The 25,673-nt window shown below is 35.3% G+C and overlaps 1 protein-coding gene across 1 annotated transcript; it reads left to right on the top strand.

Moving 5' to 3' along the window:
• Positions 1 to 268: 268 nt before the first annotated feature.
• rps6ka4 (ribosomal protein S6 kinase, polypeptide 4) lies at positions 269 to 16,676 on the top strand. Its single transcript, XM_055043301.1, has 18 exons — positions 269 to 796; positions 2,546 to 2,617; positions 3,774 to 3,841; positions 4,431 to 4,581; positions 4,767 to 4,882; positions 7,132 to 7,239; positions 7,329 to 7,409; positions 7,527 to 7,630; positions 7,810 to 7,960; positions 8,146 to 8,307; positions 8,432 to 8,557; positions 9,508 to 9,641; positions 9,745 to 9,838; positions 11,329 to 11,499; positions 12,442 to 12,633; positions 12,723 to 12,882; positions 13,001 to 13,164; positions 14,442 to 16,676. The coding sequence occupies exons 1-18, from the start codon at positions 709 to 711 to the stop codon at positions 14,649 to 14,651; spliced, it is 2,352 nt and encodes a 783-aa protein (XP_054899276.1). The 5' UTR covers positions 269 to 708; the 3' UTR covers positions 14,652 to 16,676.
• The last annotated feature ends 8,997 nt before the right edge of the window (positions 16,677 to 25,673 follow it).

Genomic DNA, 25,673 nt, shown 5'->3' with positions numbered 1-25,673 from the left:
GAGCAGGCCAGTTGAAAAGGCTAGCAAACACTTAGCTTAGCTAGTCGTTCAAACTTTGACGGACAGCTAGCTACTGAAGCTGTTTTACATCTGTACAGCTTCTACCGCATCTGGGTGGGAACCCGTCCTTCTTGTCGGAGCAATAATGCTACCAAAAATGTCGGGAACGGGGCCTCTGTAGCCGGGCAGTTCATTCAAAACTAATGTTTAGGTTATTACAAAGTAACTATTAGCCCCCTTTTGAATAATAACTGCTGTCGCGCGGCTAACGCTAACTGCAGTGCGTTCAAATTAAAAGTAGCACAAACGTATTCGGTGGCAGAAATTGAAAGCGCCGCTGTTGTTTCCTCTAAATGTTGGTGAAGATTAGACAGCCGTAACAAAGCTTGAAGAACCGCAGAAGCAACACGTCCTTGTTTTTTTGTTTTTGTTTTGTTTTTTTTTCTCTCCCCCCTCCGATTTCGGCCAATCACATGAGTAACAAACAATGCTAAACACCAGGATGTCAAACGCATGGGGATTAACCTCAACCCAGCTGCCTCGAAAACACACTGGTCCTGTCATTTCGATAATCCCCGCGTTCCTCGCAATGCATCAACAGTAGAGATTTTTTTTTTTTTTTTTTACTTACAGAGCTTGTAGTCGGCAGTCAGTTAGCATCTGGGTTCATTAAATCAGTTCACACAGGCTGTTTTCCCCGTTAAAATTATGTCTGGGGACACATCTGACAGCAGTGACGACTCCGATGGGAAATCTAATGAGAAGGCCTGCACTGTCAAGCATCAAATTACCAATGGTAAGTCAGATTTACGTATGAGAAATGGACCAACACTGTTCACACATATTTTCTTTTTCTTAAAATGAAGAAATGCTGATGAACAAGTATTGCTTAAGCTAAAATCACTGGTGAAGAGACGACTATGAAGCAAGGGATGGGCGATACGGATTTATTATTGTGATATTGTGAAGAAAAAAAAAACATTTACATTTGCAATTTGTTTCTTCAGGACACCTGTTGCATAAAGAAGTGATTTGTATCACTAAACTGCACTAGGTAACTTATCTTAAATAAAGAAAAATTGTACAAAATTGTACTTTGGAATGAAATGATTATTAGAAGGAACCAGATTATAGTAGGCGTCTCTATTTTGCTTCCCTTAAAGGACGGTGAGTACATTATTAGGATTTTAATTTACAAATTAAATAATTACAACATTATTGTGAAGTGGAATGAAAATGATAAATGTGTTTCCAAATGTTATTGTTAATAAAAATTAGAAAAGATTATAATTTTTTCCTCCTCTTGATAAAGGTGTTAAATCAACCACGAAGAACATCTGTGAACATAGGTGTTTAAGTCTTTCCACCTGTTCTCAGGCAGATTTTGACCTGGATTTTGTATGGGTTTTATTTGATTGCGCTGGATTTTATTCAGTGTTTATGCAATACCTCTAAATGCAAATGCAGGCCACACTTTTCAGATTTATTTTTAAAAACATATGTCCTGTTTCTTCCACTTCACAGTTATGCACTTTGTTGTATTGGTCTATCACATAACCTCAATGAGATGGAATATTCCACTTGAAAGGCACTGCATGCAAATTAAATGAGCTCTTGAAAAAAATCTCTTGTTTTCAAGGGTTTTCTTTTTTAATATATATACTGCTCAAAAAAATAAAGGGAACACTCAAATAACACTATAACTCCAAGTAAATCAAACTTCTGTGAAATCAAACTGCTTAGAAAGCAACACTGATTGACAATATCACCTGCCGTTGTGCAAATGGAACAAACAACAGGTTGAAATTATTTTCATATTTATTTCATTCATTCAGATCTAGGATGTGTTATTTGAGTGCTCCCTTTATTTTTTTGAGCAGTGTATATGTGTGTGTTGTGTTGTTGGTACTATTTAGTATGCGCGCCTCATATAATCATGCATATATCACAGAGGGGTGGGCATTTATTTGTTTATTTATTGCGAAAAATGTCTTAATTTTTTTTATCAATCTCAAATCAATTTTTGATTATTAATGTTATAGACAATGACTAAAATGTGTATTTTATTTTATTACTATTTTTGTCACCATTTACTCTACGAGAGAATGAATATTAATACAGTTAAAAATGCATTTGGGGTGGGAATGGCTTTCAGGAACAGGGTTTGTGGCACTATTAACACCACAAGCATGCAGTCACAGCCACACAGTCACTTAAATAAGAAGTATTAAGTTGTATTTTTAGCAAAAAGTGTTATGGTCAACTCAGTAGTACCACAAAATATCATGATAAAATTATAAGTCTACATTGCTCACTCCTAATATCACAGTATTAAACTGGACCGTAGTCTGATCTAATCATAATCAGCCAACATGATTTTTGTTTTTTTATTAGCTATCCTCAGTATTGAATTGCAATGCTAATGTTTCAAGAACAAAGTGATGCGTAAATTGTTTTACACTCAGATTTGTTAAAAACAGTTTGTATTCACCTTTTCAAAATGCATTTTAAAAACTTTTTTTTTTTTTTTGCTTTTTCCTCCTAGCTAACCTCACAGGTCACACTGAAAGGGTTGGCATGGAGAACTTTGAGCTTCTCAAGGTTTTGGGCACCGGAGGTAAGCTTCTGAAGAGACATTTTTGCTCAAATCAGACCTAAATAGGGATGTTTGTTAAATACTAGATAAGACACACTGTGCAAAAGTCTCATTTTGACCAGCAAGGACTCCCATAATAAGCTAAAGGTTGTTTTGCAGCCACAGGATCTCTTGCAGTCCCTCAGTTTATGGAGAGTTTTTCAAATACAATGGGACTATATCTGTCCAAACCGGATCATGCAAAAAGATGATGATCACAAACTATAAGTAAAAATAACTCCTTCCTCAGAAAATAATAAAATGCTGATCAATTTTAACCTTTTTTTATTATTATTAAATAAGTAATGTTTTCTCCACCCACATACTTTTTGTTTTGACTGACAAAGTTGCCAAATTATAAGAAAGACAATTATAAGAAATTATAAGAAGTGGCTTCTTTGAGAAAACTGGGATGTTTTCTCAAAGAAGCCACAATCTAATCTTGCTGTGAACTTGTGGTAGAACCTTTTGTCCAACTTTACAGATGGTAAAGAAAACATAGAGAACAAGAATAATTCAACATTATCTGGGCGATACAGCGCTAACATGTTTCTTTTTTTAAAAAGTGCATCGTTAAGATAGCAGTAAAAATAGTTTAATGTTAAATTATCAAACCAAATTGTGCTATTTCTGACTTCACATGCTCTGTCTGTAAAAAAACAAACAAACAAAAAAACACCTTCATAATTATGTTGTACCTAAAGGATTTTGCATATGTTTAGCTTAAGTTTTAAAATTTTGAGCCCAGCCATGTGTCTGATCATATCTGCCTCTGGAGCATTTTGTTACCACTTTGTAAACTGTCCATTTAAAGCTGTTTTTTGTTTTTTCCTCATTTATGTGCTTATGTGATACCAACAACTATTAGACGAGGAGATCTCTCCTCGGTTTTATTCCGTAAATCTTCCGTCATGTTTCATGAAAACTAAAAATCTTCGCAGGAGTCAGATCCTCAATCAGTGGAATCAAAGTGCAAAATAAAATCTACAGAAAATACACTAAACTGTCAGATTTGAGCATTTTTGACGACTATGTATCTCCAGAAATGATAAAACCATGAAAATTCACCATTTTTTTTGTTTTGTTTTTGTTTTAACAAGCTGAAATTTAAATAGCTATGAATTTTGTGTCCTTCTAGCTTATGGAAAGGTGTTTTTGGTTCGGAAGAACACCGGCCACGACGAGGGTCAGCTGTATGCAATGAAGGTAAAATTCCTCATATGATGTAAAGAGTTTGTGCTTGTCTTGTTTTTTTTTTTAACACATTACAAGAATATAGAATTTTCCCACATTTTCAAATGTTAAAATTACCGTATTCTCCGGACTAGAAAAAGAAAGAAAACAGCGCATATGTCGCTCTGGACTGTTAAGTTGCAGGATCAGCTGAAGGATATGACTTAAGAGTCAATGGAATTTTATTAAAAAATCTCAAATATGTGGTGTGTTAAGAAGTGTGTTTGCAGTTCTTCACAAGCTAACTAGAAGAAGGTACTTTGGGTAAATGAGGCCAGAATTGGGAAAAGTTTTTGGCCGACATGCTGACATTACATGATGTGGGCAGCGTCATGCTGTGAGGAAGCTTTTCTTTAGCTGGAAGAGGAAAACTGGTCAGATTTGATAAGCAGATCAAATTAGAGAAAACCTGTTAGAGGTTTGGAAAGACCTGAGACGGAAGGAAAGGTTCAATTTTCAGTAGAGCAACAAAAACCTTAATTTCACAGTAAGAGCTACGATAGAATACTAACAGACCATATTCATGTTCTCATGTGTCTTCTGCTTCTGTTACTTGTCTCAGGTTTTAAAGAAAGCGGCGATCGTTCAGAAAGCGAAGACGACAGAACACACTCGCACCGAGCGGCAGGTGCTGGAGCACATCCGCCAGTCTCCCTTCCTGGTCACCCTTCACTACGCCTTTCAAACTCAGAGCAAGCTGCACCTCATCTTGGGTGAGACAATCAAAGATCAGCTGTCAAAACACCGAATCTGTCAAAACAGATTCGTCTTTCTGTCTGACTCTGCGTTTTTATTTTTCTTGCCTACATTTTTATTTACATTTTTTGCAGCTTGTTTATTTCTTTGCACCATATCCCTTTCACGCCCCCTCTTCATTTGTTCTTGTGTGCGACTACAGACTATGTGAGCGGTGGTGAAATGTTTACTCACCTGTACCAGCGAGATCACTTTTCTGAGGAAGCGGTGCGGATTTATATCGGGGAAATAATTCTCGCTCTGGAGCATCTGCACAAGGTGAGTGTGGGTGACTTTAACGCCTGAACGGAGCCGTTCTTTATTTCCCCCACCACATTCAAAAGTTGGTTAAATCCATACATTCACTCTCTATTCCTCGGTGGTTTTTATATATCGTTCTCTTTTATCGTTAACTTTGATTTACATACACTTTTGTTGAACTCACAACACAAGTGAGCTGACTGGACTTTGCTTGACTTGCAGCTTTTTTTTTCTGCAGCTGTTGACTTTATTCTTCAAGGAGAGAAGTCTCCTTTGGTGTTCATTGTGTGAAACACACTCTGGCTCGAGGAAGTGATTACCTAATAGTGTTACGCAACTCCCATAGCTGTTAGTTGTGCTCATATCCCAGGGTGGCAGCTGCACTGTTGAATTTAGTCACCATCTTGCATGTTCTTTTGATAACTGATTGTTAAATGTTGGTGGGAAGCCGGAAGTCAGATTTCTTTTTAAAAGCATTCCTCAGTTTATCGCTGCTGGCTTTTGTGGCATAGCAATAGTGAATTCTATTTTTTTTAGGGTGTAGCCCTCCAGGAGGTGAAGCCAATCTTTAGGATTTGATGAAACTGTAAAGCTGCAAGAGAAACAAATTAGATCCGCCTCTCATTTTTCTCCCTATTTTCAGGGTTGATATACAAGGGAAGAGCTAATTCTTGCTAATCAGAAAAAAAAGATGATTCCAATAGCAAAATAAAGCAATTTACCATCCCACAAGCACATTTTACAATACCTGAATGCTATAAGCTGAAGAAAGTAGTCACAGCAAGCTAAGAATAACTGACTGATCTGTGTTGCTTCCAGTATTTCTCCTCTGCTAATGGAATCTCTGTCGATTTGCCTGTGACATAACAGTAGACACAAAGCACAAGCAGGTATTAAAATCCATTGCTTTCATAACCTTGAGTAGTAATACCAAAGGTGCTACGGTATTTTCTCTAAACTTTAAAGCAACAGTCAGTAACACGATGGCTCCGTCTATCACCCGTACCCGACCGACCGCGCGGGGTTGAGGGCGGATGCTCCACCAGCCTGTGGCCAAGGAGACACGCCAGTCTGTCACATCACAATGTAGAGAGACCGATTAAGTGAACAGTCGTGTTTCTGAGGCGTGGGAGGAAGCCAGCGTGAACCCAGAGAGGCACAGGTGGAACAAGCAGAAAGAGCCTCTGCAAAGGTGCAAACCTGGGAGCTTCATGCTGCTAGGCAACAGCACCAACTCCTGCACCACATATTTAGATTTTGATCAACTTAGGCAAAGTATGTACTTAAAAGGTAACTTCCTTTAGGACAGGATGGCTAAACGCTCATGGAATGTGGACAGGGTTGACATCTTCCAAAAACATGTTTATGTCAGTTTGCTTGTTTATTTTTGTTTGTTTTATTGGCAATAGGACAAAGCATTGTGCATTGAATGTAAAAATATTATCAAGCAGTATTCGTCACATTCTCTGATGCCCAAATAGCACCCCTCCACTTACATTCAGCTAACAAACAACTGTGGAGGGTAATCATTCTCATCCTCATTTATGAGAGTTTACAATGATTCTATAAATGCCACAGCTTTGACTGCTCCTCTGAGACTCCATGCCATTTGTTTACATTAACACGCATCAATAAATCCAGGAGGTAATTAATTAAAATTCAGCCTGAACAGTGAACAGAAACATTTCCCTACAACATCCCGTCACAGAACCAAAATTACAACCAACACAGATCCTTTCCACCGACGGCTGTTGTATCGTTTTTTTGTGGCTGGCTGGTCTTTCTGGGGAACATCAGCTGCATGTTCAGCTATTTCAGTATTTATTTTATAGTTTTGCTTTTTTTTTTTTTTTGTTCAGCAAATGTCAAAATTGTGCTATACTGTGAAAAAAAAGCAGAGGCCCTTTCACAAGAATGATGTGTGAAATCCAAAAAGCTTTTTTTCACATCCGTTTTCACAATTGACTTTGTCTTTCTCATAATCGTTAAAATACAATTATGAGAAATCTCGAGGGCAACAGGTGAGGGAGGGGCACAGGGGTGAATATTATCAAAATATCGCAAATGCGAAACATGTTCAAATAAGAACAAATACTTTCTGAAAACCAGTAGAAATTGTTGAGATTGTTGATTTTATCTTTTTCTCCCCCAGTAAATAAAACTGATTCTTACTTAGAAAAGATGCTAGCAATGCAGTTTTCTCACCTCTACTCAATACTTTTTGTGCATGTTATTTTTACTCACTTAATGTAAATGGTTTTGTGCAGCTTGGGATCGTGTACCGAGACATCAAGCTGGAAAACATCCTTCTAGACAGCGACGGCCACGTGGTTTTGACCGACTTCGGGCTCAGCAAAGAGTTTCTGGAAGAAGACGTGCGTAACCCAAACCCACGATGGCAGATTACTATCCTCTTCCTGCGTGAAGTAAATCCCTTTTTTTTTGTGGCTTCGTCTTGTTGCAGAAAGGAAGGACTTACTCTTTCTGCGGCACCATCGAATACATGGCTCCAGAAATCATTCGGGGGAAGACGGGCCACGGCAAGGTGACATCTTCACTGGGCATCAAGATTCATTCATTCTGCAGCAGTCCCAGTTCAGTTCCGGTCTGGGCCTTTCCATGCCTGTCTTTAAGCTTGCTTTCTCCCTCTTCTGTTCTATAGTCTGTAGATTGGTGGAGCCTGGGGATCCTGATGTTCGAGCTGCTGACAGGAGCTTCTCCTTTCACCTTGGAGGGAGAAAGGAACTCCCAGAGTGAAGTGTCGAAGTAAGTGCTGCTCCTAAATGAACGCTCACGGATTAGGTCACCTCGTTCCATTCTGAAGTCACCCAAATTGCTTCTGTAGCAAAAAGTTTGGAAAATTGTGTTGTTTCTTGTTTCAGAGGACAACAGAGTGGGATCTAGGAAAAAGTCATTTTAAAACCCGTTTACCTTTTTCCTGTCAGACGTATCCTGCGCTGCGATCCACCGTTCCCCTCCATGATTGGACCAGTTGCCAAGGACCTGCTGAGGAAGCTATTGGTGAAGGATCCACATAAGAGACTTGGCTCTGGGCCCAGAGGAGCCGAGGATATCAAAGCTCATCCCTTCTTCAAGGTCCTTCCTTCATACTTACCCTTTGCTGACATTCCCTAATTTTTCTTCCCATCCATCCAGTTTGTTTTATAAGCCTTACTTCTGTGTTACTGCTGTGAATTCATTGTGAACTTTTGTAAACTTAAGAAATTATCTAGAAGGTCTGAGAATTTTTTTTATGAAACATGTTCACTGCTCCCTCACAGGGACTGAACTGGTCTGACTTAGCACAGAAGAAGGTGCCAAGTCCATTCAAACCGGAGCTGAAAAGTGAGCTCGATGTGGGCAACTTTGCTGAAGAGTTCACCGGAATGGACCCTGTCTACTCCCCGGCGAGTACGCCCCCCAGCACAGACCGCCTCTTCCAGGTAAGTCCTCATCTTCAGCTGCTGTCTGGGAAATAGGAAGTCTGAAAAGTTAGATAACACTCTTATCAGACACGTTCGTGTCTCATATTGTCTCTGACACCCAACTCTTCATCTTTGTTTCTAGGGCTACTCATTTATTGCTCCTTCCATTTTGTTCAACAAGAACGCCGTGATGGGAGACTTTGTCGAATGTCAGATTGGAGCAGAGCGACCAGCTTCTGCTTCTGTCCAGCAAAGTGCAATGTTAAAGGTATGGGTGGAGGCTCATCTGGGTCCACGTTTGGAAATAGTTAAAGCAGAAGTAGGTGTTGCCTTCTGCAAAAGAGAAATATATTTTATCAAGAAATCAGTTGCAGTGGAAAATATTTCTTCTAATTTAACTTTTTACCACATAAGTCAGTTTTGGCTGGTTGATTTCCTGCCCTCATGTATAAAAACAATAAAATATCAAGCTTATAGAAATTAAGAAAATGTATTGGATGAACTAAAGCCAGTTGCGAGGCTTCTCAGTTGTTATGTTTGATGTAATGCAAATAATCAAGATTCATTTATTATTGAGAAGGGTATTAATAATTTTCAACATGTATGTTTTTAAATAGACTTTAATTTAAATAAACTTGAAGGTGACACTGCTTTTTTCCTATTTTATCTAATTTCCTTTCAGAAACAAATTTAGTGTTTGAATGACAGCTGCAGTATGTAACTTATATATATATATATATATATATATATATATATATATATATATATATATATATATATATATATATATATATATATATATATATATATATATATATATATATATATAAAATTCTACATAATTCATAAAACTGTCACTACTTCTCGACATGAAACAGATGATCTGTGAAAAAATTGAATTAGGCCTGCCTCCCCTCTGTGGTCCTACAGCCATGTGCAGAAATGCACCACTCCCAGTTAGAAACAACCAATCAGAGCCAGGGGGAGGGTCTTAGAGTTGTCAATCAGGCACTGTACACGCACAGATTATCTCTCATATGGTCAGGAAAGTGCAACAGTCTTGACAAATATGTGAACAATATAACGTTTACAAAAGCTGCAGCTTTAAGCTTTTACCTGTAAATAATGAATAATCTTGAGCTTAATGTGGTAACATACCTTCTTGCATCGTGATCGCTGGATACCAAAAGCTTGTCCTCGTCACTAATGTTTGTTCAGGAATCCCAGTTCTTCCAGCACTATGAGCTGGATCTCCATGGTCCTCCACTGGGCGAGGGGAGTTTCTCCGTGTGCAGGAAATGCAGACACAAGCAGAGCGGCCACGACTACGCCGTTAAGATCGTCAGCCGCAGGTGAGAGGACAGTCTGCGCCCTTAGTATGTCGCTATTTGAGATGCACTCAGCTGTTTCACGTGCAAGCGTTTTTCACACTCGTCTTGTTTTCCTATTTGTCAGAATGGAGGCGAATACTCAGAGGGAGATTGCTGCCCTGAGGCAGTGTGAAGCTCACCCCAACATCGTCAAGCTGTATGACGTCTTCACAGATCAGGTACGGAAACCACCATGTCGACAGCCAATGGACAGACAAAACATCAAACGGGACAGGCCTAAAAAAACCACTGCCAGCTGAGACAAGAAAACAAAACGCCTTTTTAAATTCAGGGTTCCTACAAAGTCTGGAATTTAATAGAAAAATAAATAGGAAAAGACTTTAAATACATTTTTCAGACCACATACTTTATCTCTGTAAAAATGTCTTTTTATCCAATGAAATGAGATGTTACTTAAAATTTATGCCTCTGTTTTGAGAAAAGTAGACGTAATTATTTCAGCAGGAGTCAACAGAACTTCTCTGGTGCAAGAAAAACAAAAACTATAACGGAACAAAAGTGCTTTTCACCGCAGAAAAGTTTAATAGTTATGTGACGTTTCTGTTGGTCACTGACATATAAATACAATAAATTCTTTTGGATCACAGACTTTTTGTTTTCACATTCATATATGTGCGGGTACAAACAACTCCAAACACCAAACTATCAGAAGATAAATACACATTTTATTGTATTTTCACGTAATTCCGGGAAACCTAACGACAACACAACGCCCGAGTGGTGCACAGAGGCCTTAAACCTGAGGTGTGGTTTTCCAGTTCTTATTTGTTTAGCTTATCAGTTTTTGTAGTTTGAGTATTCTCTTGTTGCCAACACCTTAGTACACCTCTTAATCCGCAGCGTCTTGGTTTCCCCGTAAGAGTGCGTGAATGTTTTCGGTGATGAATCTATCCACCAACATCTTTTTTTACTGTTTCTGTTTTTTACTGGATTGATTTTAAAGCCTATTTCTACAATTCTACAAGTGTAGAAAATATCAGCAGTAAACTTTTGTATTTGGATATTAAAAAAAAAAAGAGTCGTAAGAGAGTTGAGGACTCTTAGGATTTAGAGTACAGAAAAGTGTTGGAAGTTTGTAAGGAAAAATTTTATGGAAACTTTGCAGGGTAGAACTTTATCACACTAACAGTAAAACAGCTGAGCCTCCTCTCTACCTTTTCCTTCCTCGTACGTTGCTCTGCCTTCACTACCTTAAAGGGACCAACACCTTAGATCTCAGAATCAAATACATGACAATGTATTCAATTCTTAGATTTGATCACTTTTCTTTTCAGCATTTCTTCATTTCAGGAACCTTCCACAATTTCTAACCCTGGATGCTGCATATTTTTACTGTGCAACATTTCAATTAGATTTTGTATCCTTCTTTGGCTTCCTAAAATGTTTCAAATCCTAACTTGGAATTATAAATAAATTGCATCAATAATTAATATCTTTTTCAGCAAGAAGGTGGCAGATTCACCTGCCCAGAACGGTTGCTTTTTACTTTGGTTTTATTTTGAAAGAATTGGGGTCAGAAACAAGCCCAACTTCAATTAAATTTTATTTGTATTTTGCGCTACATATATTGTGATAATATTGTACAATATTGTACAACAGAACGACTTATCTATATATTTTTTCTGCTGCACATCTTCTGCTCTGTCAGTATCACACGTATTTAGTGATGGAGCTCCTGCGAGGCGGAGAGTTACTGGAGAGGATCAAGAAGAAGAAGCTGTTTGGGGAGGCAGAGGCCAGTCAGCTGCTGCAGAGCCTGGTCTCAGCGGTCAGCTTCATGCACGACGCTGGAGTGGTGCACAGAGACCTAAAACCTGAGGTGTGGCTTTTCAGTTTTTATTTGTTTAGCCTATTTATTTCAATTATTCCAGCACAGGGTGTCTGCGTATCCTTAAAAAGTCTTACATTACTGAAAAAATACACCTTGGCCTTCAATACGTTAATCACAGGTCTTAAATTTTGTCTTGGCTGGACCATTTAACGTCCATGTTGTTTTTATTTTTTCTTGCGGGACTTTTCTGTGAGGCTACGGCTCGAGTCAACCTCAGAGATCTTGATTGCGTTCATCTTTTTTCTACTCGGGTCTTCTTGACTTGTTATCCTCTGAGCTAAAAAATGCACTAGGTGATTTGTTGTGAACCTTACAAACCTGTATTGCTAAAGGTTGGCAGTATACACTATAGAGAACCATGTCTGAGCAGCACAGAGTGACTGTCGAGACCTACAAACATGTCACCGTTTTGATCCCCAGGTGTGGCTATCGTTCCCGAGAAATCGGTCAGCACTGCTGCTACTGGCACTGATAAAAGAGCAGCATTTTGGTGCGACACAAACTCTGAAGTCGGAGGTTTAGTGGATTTTAAGCACGGTGGTCAAACATCTGAAGAGCTTTATTTCGACCAAGTTGTTAGTATAAAGAGAATGACGTCCGAGAAGGAGAAGAAAAGGAAAACCGAACAGAGAGCAGGTGTTCGCGCACAGACACAGCTATAATGAAAAAACACAACGCAGTACATAGTTGGATCTGACTAGAATTACAATTTTTTCCTCAATAATTTTACATTGTTGTGTCTTTATACACATATAAAATATGCTGTTGTCTTTTGTACATTTCTGTCTTGATGGAGGTCGTAATTGTCATTGAAAATGGTCAGAAAAGAGTCTTAAATTTGAGTTGGTTCAACCTGCAGGAACGCAGGTAGCAGAATGCTCCCACCCAACAGCGCGCGACGTGGGTTGACCTTTCTTGTTGACCTTTCAGAACGTGCTGTTTACCGACGAGGGCGAGGACTCTGTGCTGAAAGTCATCGACTTCGGCTTCGCCCGCCTGTGTCCTGCGGGCAGCGCCCCTCTGCAGACGCCCTGCTTCACGCTGCAGTATGCCGCTCCGGAGCTTTTTGAGAGCGCGGGATACGACAAGTCCTGCGACCTCTGGAGTGTAGGGGTCATCTTGGTAATTGAGCCGGCACAGCCTGGTTATGCGACATGTGTCGCGGCTAAGTAACAGCAGTTAGCGCTAATGAGCCTGTGTGCGTCCTGCAGTACACCATGCTGTCGGGCCAGGTGCCGTTTCAGAGCGAGCAGCGTGGGATGACCTCATCGTACGCCGTCGACATCATGCAGAAGATAAAGGAGGGAGATTTCTCGTTGGACGGGGAGGCGTGGAAGGGTGTGTCAGAGGACGCCAAAGAGCTTGTTAAAGGTTAGCGCTGTCAGTGACGCATTTCTAGTGGTGGTGGTGATGCCAGTCCAGTAATAAGGGAGCATAAATGGCATGTGATTGTATCCTTTAAGCCTGTTGTGATGCGTTTTATCTTCAGGACTTTTGACTGTGGATCCAGAGAGACGCCTGAAACTCTCCGATCTGAAGGAGAACAGCTGGCTGCAAGGCGGAGCGTCCATGTCCACCACTCCGCTGTGCACTCCTGATGTGTTGGAATCCAGCGGGCCAACAGTCCGTACCTATGTGAACGCTACATACAAGGTAACTGCTTTTTATGTTGGGCTGAAATTCATTATTTACTAATTGATTAATCATTAACTAGTATATAGATAAAAAAAGCAACATTCCAATTGCTGAAAGAACAACGTAATTGTAGCAGTAATTAGGCCAAAAACTGTACAAAAAAAATATAAATTTTGCCTTAAATATGAAAAACTTTTTTTCTGTAAATATTTTAGGTAACACTTTATTTGACGGGTTGTGCATAAGACTGTTATGACACAGTCATAAACGTGACATAACACCTGTCATGAACATGAGGAAGTCTTTATGAATATTTATGACTGTTGTCATAAAGTGTCATTCGGTAAATAATGACACTTTTAATACAAAGTTGACATTCAAAATCTCTCTATGACAAATCATAATCTGACATAAATTTGTTATAAAAGTATTGCTGATTAAACTTTAAAAATTATGTAGCTTTGTATTAATAAAGCTAAAGTGATTTACCGAATGAGACTTTATGACAAGTCATATATATTCATGAAGACTTCCTCATGTTCATGACAGGTGTTATGTCATGTTTATGACGGCGTCATGACCGTCTTATTCACAACCCGTCAAATAAAGTGTTACCATATTTTCTACACAGAGCTTATAAAGTCTTAGTTTATGAAGTGTTAGCTTCACCTGGTTCAAATTCTATAAAAATAAATCAATAAGATCTTCCACTTTTCATCCAATTATTAATCAGTTACTCAAAAAGATACAAATGATGGAACACATACTAAAGGAATGCTGTTTTTGCATTTTAAGCCTTGAAATGTTTATTTAAAAAAGGAAATAAATTATTTGCTTTATATCATGTATTTTTAATACTACATTTAAAAAAATCTGCAGAATGAAACGTTATTTATTTATTTTTTGGGTTTTTTTTTGTATCTCATTGTCAGAATAATTGCTAGGATGATAAATGACTAAAATAATGTTGGACTTTACTTTAAATGAAGCAAATAAAAAGTATGTATACTACTTAAACATTGTAATTCTAAACTGTTAAGTGTATTGTGATGATTTTATGTTGGACCAGGATTCTGCAACCTTCACAGTCCAAAGAGTCATTTATATATGAGACAACTTCTCATTTTGAGGAATAGCTACATTAAGAAAGTTTTAAAAATCCACCTTTTTATTTCTATACTTGGATTTTAAATTACAATAAAAACCAACAGAAAACATTTGCAAAAAAAAAATGGACACATTTTTGGCAAGAAAAATGTGAGTACTATTTTTTCTTCTTCTTTTTGGTACAACAGGCTTTTAACCGTTGCAAGAGGGAAGGCTTTTTCCTGAAAAGCGTCGACAACGCCCCCCTGGCAAAGCGACGCAAGCTCAAGATGACGAGCACGGGCGTGGAGACCCGATGGAGCTCCTCCTCTTCCTCGTCCTCCTCCTCCACCTCCTCCTCGGCATCCAAAGAGCAGAACAAGCAGACTGTTACCCCGAAGCACACCAAGCCCAAATGATGCGGCTGGCGCAACGCTGAGAAAACAAAGAAAAACAAAAAACAAGAGGCGTATCCTAACACTGAGGACATGGTGTCTGCCGGTGGGGTCAGTGCTAGCTAAACAAAAAAAACAAAAAAGTCAAAAACACAAACAAACCCACACTGACGGATAGAAGCAGTGGTTGCGGGTACAACGGCAGTTTTAGTGGAAAATAATCTTGGTTCCTCCTGCTGCACTCCACTCAAACCAAACGTGTATTTTGTTGAAAAGAGAGGATGTGCCCTTGAGGATTTGAATTCCTGTTCAGTATTTTTCTTCTCAGCACAATCAGTTTATCCTCACTGAGGCAACAAAGCAGCGCCTGGTCGGAGGAGGAAAGGGAGGCAAAAAAACGAGCCATTAATGAGGAGAAGCCATAATTCCAGCGACTCTGTGAATAAGAAGGCGCTGCAAGCGAACCAGCCTTTCAGTCGTTGATTTATCTGTAATCAGTCAAACGCTCCTTCACATGTTCTCCACCGCACGATCACAAAAGAAATGAACTTTACAGGTTACGTTTGAGGGCAGATTTGAGCCGTTTGCACTATCAGCAGAGAATGTCGATGATCAAATTATCGCAAACGCATAGAGTGGCTGCAGGGATTTCACACAGAGGGATTTATTCTGTGATGTTTATGTGTCGTTTGAATATGTACAGAGTGAGTGTCGGGACGTAGTCGGAGTCGGTTTTCATGCTAAAGGTGCTGCACTTCCGGTACACTACCAGCTCCGGGCAGGGCTCTTGTCTCAAATTATTCAACTCTGGGAGTTTTGATCCGCGGAGTTGAATTTTTATTTTTTAGGTGTTCAGGAGTTGCAGCTGTCAAAACACAAACAAGCTGGTCGAATTGAATCTCACGTTTATTTCAGTCTAGCATGCGGTTTTCTATATTTTCGTACCCGACTGATAGAAGATGGTATCTTCAGCCGCACACAATGCCTTCGTCTTTCTGCTTTTCCCAGCGCCACGGCGATGTTGAGACCTGTCATCTGATGACTTTTTCTTTCTGAGGTGGTTTTAAAACGCTTCGGAACTCCAAACACAACTTTTTGATGAAAGTAATGATATTTTTTTTTAAACCGAAACTGATCATGTAATGAGTTATGGTTTGACAGGAGTCTCAAAGGTATATCTTTGTTTTAGTGGACTTCTTAAATGTTGTCAGTTGAGCGATTAAACACATTTCAGCTTTAACAGTGATTTTTGCTGATATTTATTACATCCTTGATTCTTTTTTTAATGCTGTGGTTGTGGGTTTATCATGATTTTAGCTCTTGTTGAATTCCAGCCCTGTGTGTGTGAGAGAGAGCGAGAGAGAGTGTGTGTTTTTATGTATGTTTGCGAATCGGTTTTGCTGATATTTCTGTGCCAGATGAAACATTATTGCATCTTTGCTGTCGTGTTGGTTCCCCACTGATGTTGTTTTTGAAATGAACTGGTTGTTTGTTGTTGTTTTTACTCAAGAATTGCTTTTATTGGTGTTTATAGTCCTTTGCTGTTGTAGGTGACGTTTCTTTTTGGTTTTAGCATTGCTCTTTTGCTGTCAGTGTCCTAAATGGGAATTTATCTTTTGCACCAAGATTTGTATTTTTGTTTTGTTTTTTTGGTTGGTGCAAAAATAAATATTACATTGAAATATCTTGTTGATTTTTTTTTTTTGTCTTTTGAATGTTTCAGTGGTATTTAACCCTCTCCAAGCAGATGTTGCTAAATGCTACTTAGCTAGTCTGCAAGTAATTTGAGCCTGAGAGGGTTAATTGAACTTAAGTGATCAAACTAGAGGAAATATGACGGTAAGATGTTTATATTTATACATTTTCATGGAGGGAAAGGGGTTTTCTGACTTTCAGTTAAAAGAAAAAAGATTTGATTATATAGATTTTTTCTCTTGTGAATTAAAATGCCTTAATGCATTATTTTGTAAATCACTGGCTTTGCGGCTTCTTCGGTGCAACCTAACATGTACAGACCCATTCAATAAATTCAAATCTTATTGAACAGTCCATTTATTTCAGGAGCTTCGTGACTAAATGACACACAAAGAGGTTAAATACTCGGATGGATGAATGAAATCTGTTAATCACAATTTTTTTATTCACAGTTAATCAAAGCGTGACATTTAAAAATAGGATATTATGTCAGACCGATTGAAAAATTTTATTTTTTCATACAAACCTGTTGCTAAGTGGTGTCAATTTTCTAATGAGCCTCAGCAGAACTGATTTATGGAATATGACTGCATTGTACCTTTCTTGCTATGCATAGTGAATTTATTACCCTGTCAGATTTAAATTTAAAACGATTTTCACTCAACTCAGAAGTTTATTTCTGATGATGTGTCCTATTTGATGAAAACTATGAGTCATGGTATGCATTTTCAGAGAGAAAATGTTGATATTTTAATTTTTAAAAAGGTAGTCAGTTTTTTTGTATCCTTAATATTGGAAACATTCAATGTCTTCAATTACTGCATTTATTATTATTATTATTACTGTTTCCTTTGGGACTTTGAACATTGACACTGTCAGATTCAATCAGGCATCTATCTGGGCCTCTAAAATGTTATTAGCTGCTAACCTACAACTATTCATACAAACCGAAAACTACAGCAGGCTGTGCTAATGCTAATTATTATCACTGGATAACATTGGGAGTTAGCCTTAGCATAGCACTGGAACAATTTATATACACGACGAAAAAAAAAACAAAAAAACACACACAAAAATAGCACTTCCTTCCTCAGAATATCCGTTTAAAATGAAAAGCGATCACAGAAATCTGCCTCTAGCAGTAGGTGACGTAGTGCCGATGTGCGCATGCGCGTTACCGCACAGTAAGCACGGTAGCACAGATGGTTAGAACACATGTTCCGTTTTAGCAGGAAGTCATTAAAAAGCTTGTTTGCTTACAAATTGAATATGGAAAAATATATCGTACTCTCCACAATATTCAAATTGAATAATTTATCTGTTTTTGAGTTAAAAAACAATAGTAGGGTGTTTGGGGTAAAAAGTACACAAAGAAAGGCACAATAAAAACATATAATACCAAATACATTCCATGTAAAAAAAAAAAAAAAAGAAAAGAAAAGATATAAATGTGGCTTTTCAAAATGATACCAAAGCGACTTTGGACACCAGTGACGTAAGCAGGGGGCGTGTCCAAAAATATTCCGCCTTTTTAAATCCCAGCTGTTTCCTTCCCTCCACACTTGGCTTTCTCTCTCGTCCCGCTGCTGATCCTCAGCTGCGGCTGAGAAGCTTAACGGCGATGATCCAGGAATTACATTCATCACTGCATTAGTGCTCGTTTTACACCGTGTCCCTTTTTTTTTAAAACTGCCGCTCAGCCGAAGATGCTTTTTTTTTTCAAGCTATCGCGACGTAACGAGGCTCCTGCTTTTTGAGCTGATCCACCTGTAATGACTTTACTGCACCGTTAGGGGGCTGCTGTGAGCTTCTGTGTTTGCCGCTTCCTCCCCTGTTGGGATGACTCTCGTCGCGTTTGCTGTTTTGCATGGCGGCTCTGCTCAATACTCATCTTGTGTAATGCAATGCATATGATGTTCTCCGGCTGCAGTCCGCTGCTGGGCTGGATTGCTCCATCCGGACAAGCGGCTATTTAAAATATCGAGCAAATAAATAAAGAAATAAATAAATAATGGAGGCTGGGAGCACAGGTGCACTCATTGTACCACTGCTGACAGAGTGGGCAGTAAAAAGACCCGGCATCCAGTTAATGATGCAAGGCGTTCACTGCACCAGACGAGCGTCTCATTTGCACAAAGAGAGGCAGGGTGGTTTTCATACATGATTTCCTTAAGAATTCATTTCTCTTCATCCAAAACAAACCTGAAGGTGTTCGCCTTGAGTCTGTCATTCACGCTAAATCTTTGAATCTCCCGTGGCAACCATTCAGCTGTGTGAAATGCCGAGGGGGGACCAAGCGCTGTCGACAGGGTGCAGCTCCTCTGCTGAGCTCCTGCCTCCCCGTGACTCCCCCGCTCGGCTCCTTCAGACTAGCCAGCAGCGATTAGCAAACACCTGGCGGAGCTGCGGGTCCGCTGAGTGTTATTAGAGGAGTGATGCTGTGATGAGTGTTGGAAAGATCAGGGCTTCCTTAAAGAGACGGGAGTCTAATTCCAGAGAGTGAAGTTACGAAGCCAAATTTCTTTAGTCATGTTTTATTTCTGCAGCATTTTTCTGACAAGGGAAGGTGACATGAAGTGACTGCATATTACTGGAAACACGTGACCCTTTAGCAAATCTGACAACATGAAGTTGGCAAAAAGTCTTCAAACAGCAAAAGATGAAGGAACTAATGAGAAAAAAAGGTTATAGGACTTTCTGGAGACTCAAAAATCATTTCTAAAGCATTTTGAAATTCCTTCAGAGTGATGTAAAACTACTGAGTCATAAGCATGCGAGACGCTGCCGCCATCAGATATTAGTTTTGGTAGCAAAAGGTTTGAATAACCTTTTGGCCTTTAATGATGAAAACTACCACTTGCAACTAATTCACGGTATTTTTGGCTGATATTTACATTTGTTTGCTCGATTATCGAATCTTGTAAAAGACGGCAGACTCACCTCCCTCAAGAAACTTCTTGGAAATTATTTAAACTTGAAATCTGTCAGAGGTACGAACTGGTTTTGTAGCTCGCCTATATATTCCACAGAATCTCGTTGAGGACACTTGAATGACGTGGAAACATCTCTTTGGAGTAAATCAAGCTTTTATCGGATTGAAGTAAAAGTCATGATGCAACCCACCCACCCACCCTGCCATAAGCAGGTTCTTGCTAATTGACATGTTTACAACAAACAGAGCCTGATTGTTTTATACCCCAGTTGGATTGCACTGAGTGGAAATGGTATATAATTGGATTCCAAACTGACTGCAGCGAAATGACGTGCAGCTGGATTTGGATGGGATTAACTGTGGACGTGTTTGTGACTTGCGGTGCCACTCCAGAAACATCCACCTCATTGACCTCTAACCGTTTCTGTGCATCTTTGGCCGCACGCTTCGGGTCGTTTTCGTGCCAGGACACACATGACCCACTGAGGCCAGGGGTCTCTTCCAGATCGAAGTACACTGTCCTCCAGGATGTCTCTGAGCTTTGCCGCGTTCGGTTTTTTTGCCTCCTGCCTTTCGAGGCAGAAGATGCTGCAGAAAGATGCAAGCTTCAAATAAACACAATTGTTGAAAAGAGAGCAAAACTGGAGGATTAAAAGGGAAGAAAAGAAAGATAATTTATTTGTCGAATTGTGGAGATTTTATATATGTATTTTTTTTTCTCTCCATGGAGTGGAACCGCAGGATGATCACGGGCCTCCACGGGGGCCTCACCCACGTGGGTGATGTGCAATCACCTGCACAAGAGAAGCCAACTAGAAAATTCCTGACGAAATTTAACCGGGGCCTGCCAAAGTGTGCCCATCGGTTTGGACCCAGCGTTCTGATGCTAAACGTTAGCATCCATGATAAGCTTTGCTAAAAATGACAAAGTATCATGTGGAGAATTACATGTAATTAAAATCGTTCTTTTAATTACATGTAATTAAAATTGTTCTTTTAATTACATGTAATTAAAATCGTGCTTTCAATTACATGTAACTAAAATCGTGCTTTTAATTACATGTAATTAAAATCGTTCTTTTAATTACATGTAATTAAAATCGTGCTTTTAATTACATGTAATTAAAATCGTTCTTTTAATTACATTTTAATTACATGTAATTAAAATCGTTCTTTTAATTACATTTTAATTACATGTAATTAAAATCGTTCTTTTAATTACATGTAATTAAAATCGTGCTTTTAATTACATTTTAATTACATGTAATTAAAATCGTGCTTTTAATTACATGTAACTAAAATCGTGCTTTTAATTACATGTAATTAAAATCGTTCTTTTAATTACATGTAATTAAAATCGTGCTTTTAATTACATGTAATTAAAATCGTTCTTTTAATTACATTTTAATTACATGTAATTAAAATCGTTCTTTTAATTACATGTAATTAAAATCGTTCTTTTAATTACATGTAATTAAAATCGTGCTTTTAATTACATGTAATTAAAATCGTTCTTTTAATTACATGTAATTAAAATCGTGCTTTTAATTACATGTAATTAAAATCGTTCTTTTAATTACATTTTAATTACATGTAATTAAAATCGTTCTTTTAATTACATGTAATTAAAATCGTTCTTTTAATTACATGTAATTAAAATCGTGCTTTTAATTACATGTAAATAAAATTGATATTTTAATTACATTTTAATTACATGTAATTAAAATCGTGCTTTTAATTACATGTAATTAAAAGCACGATTTTAATTACATGTAATTAAAATGTAATTAAAATCGTTCTTTTAATTACATGTAATTAAAATGTAATTAAAATCGTTCTTTTAATTACATGTAATTACAATGTAATTAAAATCGTTATTTTAATCACATGTAATTAAAATGTAATTAAAATCGTTCTTTTAATTACATGTAATTAAAATCGTGCTTTTAATTACATGTAATTAAAACGTTATTTTAATTACATTTTAATTACATGTAATTAAAATCGTGCTTTTAATTACATGTAATTAAAATCGTTCTTTTAATTACACGTAATTAAAAGAATGATTTTAATTACATGTAATTAAAGCACGATTTTAATTACATGTAATTAAAAGAACGATTTTAATTACATGTAATTAAAGTCGTTCTTTTAATTACATTTTAATTACATGTAATTAAAATCGTGCTTTTAATTACATGTAATTAAAATCGTGCTTTTAATTACTTGTAATTAAAAGCACGATTTTAATTACATTTTAATTACATGTAATTAAAATCGTGCTTTTAATTACATGTAATTGAAAGCACGATTTTAATTACATGTAATTACATGTAATTAAAATGTAATTAAAGGAACGATTTTAATTACATGTAATTAAAATGTAATTAAAAACGATTTTATTTACATGTAATTAAAAGCACGATTTTAATTCATGTAATTAAAATGACGATTTTAATTACATGTAATTAAAAGCACGATTTTAATTACATTTTAATTACATGTAATTAAAATCGTGCTTTTAATTACATGTAATTGAAAGCACGATTTTAATTACATGTAATTACATGTAATTAAAATGTAATTAAAGGAACGATTTTAATTACATGTAATTAAAATGTAATTAAAATAACGATTTTATTTACATGTAATTAAAAGCACGATTTTAATTCATGTAATTAAAATGACGATTTTAATTACATGTAATTAAAAGCACGATTTTAATTACATTTTAATTACATGTAATTAAAATCGTGCATTAATTACATGTAATTAAAATCGTTATTTTAATTACATGTAATTAAAAGCACGATTTTAATTCATGTAATTAAAATGACGATTTTAATTACATGTAATTAAAAGCACGATTTTAATTACATTTTAATTACATGTAATTAAAATCGTGCTTTTAATTACATGTAATTGAAAGCACGATTTTAATTACATGTAATTACATGTAATTAAAATGTAATTAAAGGAACGATTTTAATTACATGTAATTAAAATGTAATTAAAATAACGATTTTATTTACATGTAATTAAAAGCACGATTTTAATTCATGTAATTAAAATGACGATTTTAATTACATGTAATTAAAAGCACGATTTTAATTACATTTTAATTACATGTAATTAAAATCGTGCATTAATTACATGTAATTAAAATCGTTATTTTAATTACATGTAATTAAAAGCACGATTTTAATTACATGTAATTAAAAGTACGATTTTAATTACATTTTAATTACATGTAATTAAAATCGTGCATTAATTACATGTAATTAAAATCGTTATTTTAATTACATGTAATTAAAATGTAATTAAAGTCGTTCTTTTAATTACATGTAATTAAAATCGTCCTTTTAATTACATGTAATTAAAACGTAATTAAAATCGTTCTTTTAATTACATGTAATTAAAATGTAATTAAAATCGTTCTTTTAATTACATGTAATTAAAATGTAATAAAATCGTTCTTTTAATTACATGTCATTAAAATCGTTCTTTTAATTACATGTAATTAAAATGTAATTAAAATCGTTCTTTTAATTACATGTAATTACAATGTAATTAAAATCGTTATTTTAATCACATGTAATTAAAATGTAATTAAAATCGTTCTTTAATTACATGTAATTAAAATCGTGCTTTTAATTACGTGTAATTAAAAACGTTATTTTAATTACATTTTAATTACATGTAATTAAAATCGTGCTTTTAATTACATGTAATTAAAATCGTTCTTTTAATTACACGTAATTAAAAGAATGATTTTAATTACATGTAATTAGAAGCACGATTTTAATTACATGTAATTAAAAGAACGATTTAATTACATGTAATTAAAGTCGTTCTTTTAATTACATTTTAATTACATGTAATTAAAATCGTGCTTTTAATTACATGTAATTAAAATCGTGCTTTTAATTACTTGTAATTAAAAGCACGATTTTAATTACATTTTAATTACATGTAATTAAAATCGTGCTTTTAATTACATGTAATTGAAAGCACGATTTTAATTACATGTAATTACATGTAATTAAAATGTAATTAAAGGAACGATTTTAATTACATGTAATTAAAATGTAATTAAAATAACGATTTTATTTACATGTAATTAAAAGCACGATTTTAATTCATGTAATTAAAATGACGATTTTAATTACATGTAATTAAAAGCACGATTTTAATTACATGTAATTAAAAGCACGATTTTAATTACATGTAATTAAAAGCACGATTTTAATTACATGTAATTAAAAAACACGATTTTAATTACATTTTAATTACATGTAATTAAAATTGTGCATTAATTACATGTAATTAAAATCGTTATTTTAATTACATGTAATTAAAATGTAATTAAAGTCGTTCTTTTAATTACATGTAATTAAAATCGTCCTTTTAATTACATGTAATTAAAATGTAATTAAAATCGTTCTTTTAATTACATGTAATTAAAATGTAATTAAAATCGTTCTTTTAATTACATGTCATTAAAATCGTTCTTTTAATTACATGTAATTAAAATGTAATTAAAATCGTTCTTTTAATTACATGTAATTACAATGTAATTAAAATCGTTATTTTAATCACATGTAATTAAAATGTAATTAAAATCGTTCTTTTAATTACATGTAATTAAAATCGTGCTTTTAATTACGTGTAATTAAAAACGTTATTTTAATTACATTTTAATTACATGTAATTAAAATCGTGCTTTTAATTACATGTAATTAAAATCGTTCTTTTAATTACACGTAATTAAAAGAATGATTTTAATTACATGTAATTAGAAGCACGATTTTAATTACATGTAATTAAAAGAACGATTTTAATTACATGTAATTAAAGTCGTTCTTTTAATTACATTTAATTACATGTAATTAAAATCGTGCTTTTAATTACATGTAATTAAAATCGTGCTTTTAATTACTTGTAATTAAAAGCACGATTTTAATTACATTTTAATTACATGTAATTAAAATCGTGCTTTTAATTACATGTAATTGAAAGCACGATTTTAATTACATGTAATTACATGTAATTAAAATGTAATTAAAGGAACGATTTTAATTACATGTAATTAAAATGTAATTAAAATAACGATTTTATTTACATGTAATTAAAAGCACGATTTTAATTCATGTAATTAAAATGACGATTTTAATTACATGTAATTAAAAGCACGATTTTAATTACATGTAATTAAAAGCACGATTTTAATTACATGTAATTAAAAGCACGATTTTAATTACATGTAATTAAAAACACGATTTTAATTACATTTTAATTACATGTAATTAAAATCGTGCATTAATTACATGTAATTAAAATCGTTATTTTAATTACATGTAATTAAAATGTAATTAAAGTCGTTCTTTTAATTACATGTAATTAAAATCGTCCTTTTAATTACATGTAATTAAAATGTAATTAAAATCGTTCTTTTAATTACATGTAATTAAAATGTAATTAAAATCGTTCTTTTAATTACATGTCATTAAAATCGTTCTTTTAATTACATGTAATTAAAATGTAATTAAAATCGTTCTTTTAATTACATGTCATTAAAATCGTTCTTTTAATTACATGTAATTAAAATCGTTCTTTTAATTACATGTAATTAAAATGTAATTAAAATCGTTCTTTTAATTACAAGTAATTAAAATCGTTCTTTAAATTACATGTAATTAAAATCGTTCTTTTAATTACATGAAATTATTTTATTTCTTTTAATTGCATGTAATTATTTTTTATTCTTTTAATTGCATGTAATTTCAATATGCTTCTCAAACAGAAGGGTCAAAGAGGAACAGACTGTAATAGATTGCATCAGAGTGAATTACCGAATTTTTAGTAAAACAAACACCAAATACAATATTTTTTCATTTACAAAATACCTTGATTTAACCAGGAACATGTACATTCAGAAGAAGCCATTATTGCAGGAGAGAAGCTAAAGATGCTGCAACACAAGTAGAATAAAGTTATTATATGAAGTATTTTACTGAAACGGCTATTGTTACAGATCCACACTAATCCTGTGTTTACACACAGGTTACACAATGGTTGCTTAAAATCAGTTATAAAAAGCCCAAACACAATGTAATTCTAAAGGCCAGCTCATTCCTCCTCAGTAGTAACTGACAGTTCCGCCATGTTGTAGTTCAGACAATCAGCTCTGACCTCTTTTGTAGGCACTGAGTGTTCCGCCATGTTGTAGTTCTAACCTGCAGTCATTGTAGTTCTAAAGAGGTCAACTGTCATGTGTGTGAGGCAGAGACAGATTTCTATCTTTGTGAGACAGCTCAGTCAGTTATAATGGAAAAAGCAGCCCGAACAACTCCTTGCCGTTCGCAAACCGTGATACGTATGCGCTGAGGTCTGAAATTTTCCAGAAAAGTATGAAAATA

This window comes from Poeciliopsis prolifica, unplaced genomic scaffold (assembly GCF_027474105.1).
Source record: "Poeciliopsis prolifica strain line A6 unplaced genomic scaffold, Auburn_PproV2 SCAFFOLD019, whole genome shotgun sequence".
NCBI lineage: Eukaryota > Metazoa > Chordata > Actinopteri > Cyprinodontiformes > Poeciliidae > Poeciliopsis > Poeciliopsis prolifica.
This window is presented reverse-complemented; position numbering and strand designations above follow the sequence as displayed.

Bases quoted from the DNA above. Each gene is read 5' to 3' on its own strand.
- rps6ka4 (XM_055043301.1), top strand. From the start codon at position 709: ATGTCTGGGGACACATCTGACAGCAGTGACGACTCCGATGGGAAATCT. The intron at 4,582-4,766 runs GTGAGACAATCA...GTGCGACTACAG, and splicing joins CAAGCTGCACCTCATCTTGG to ACTATGTGAGCGGTGGTGAA. The intron at 12,634-12,722 runs GTAATTGAGCCG...TGCGTCCTGCAG, and splicing joins GGAGTGTAGGGGTCATCTTG to TACACCATGCTGTCGGGCCA.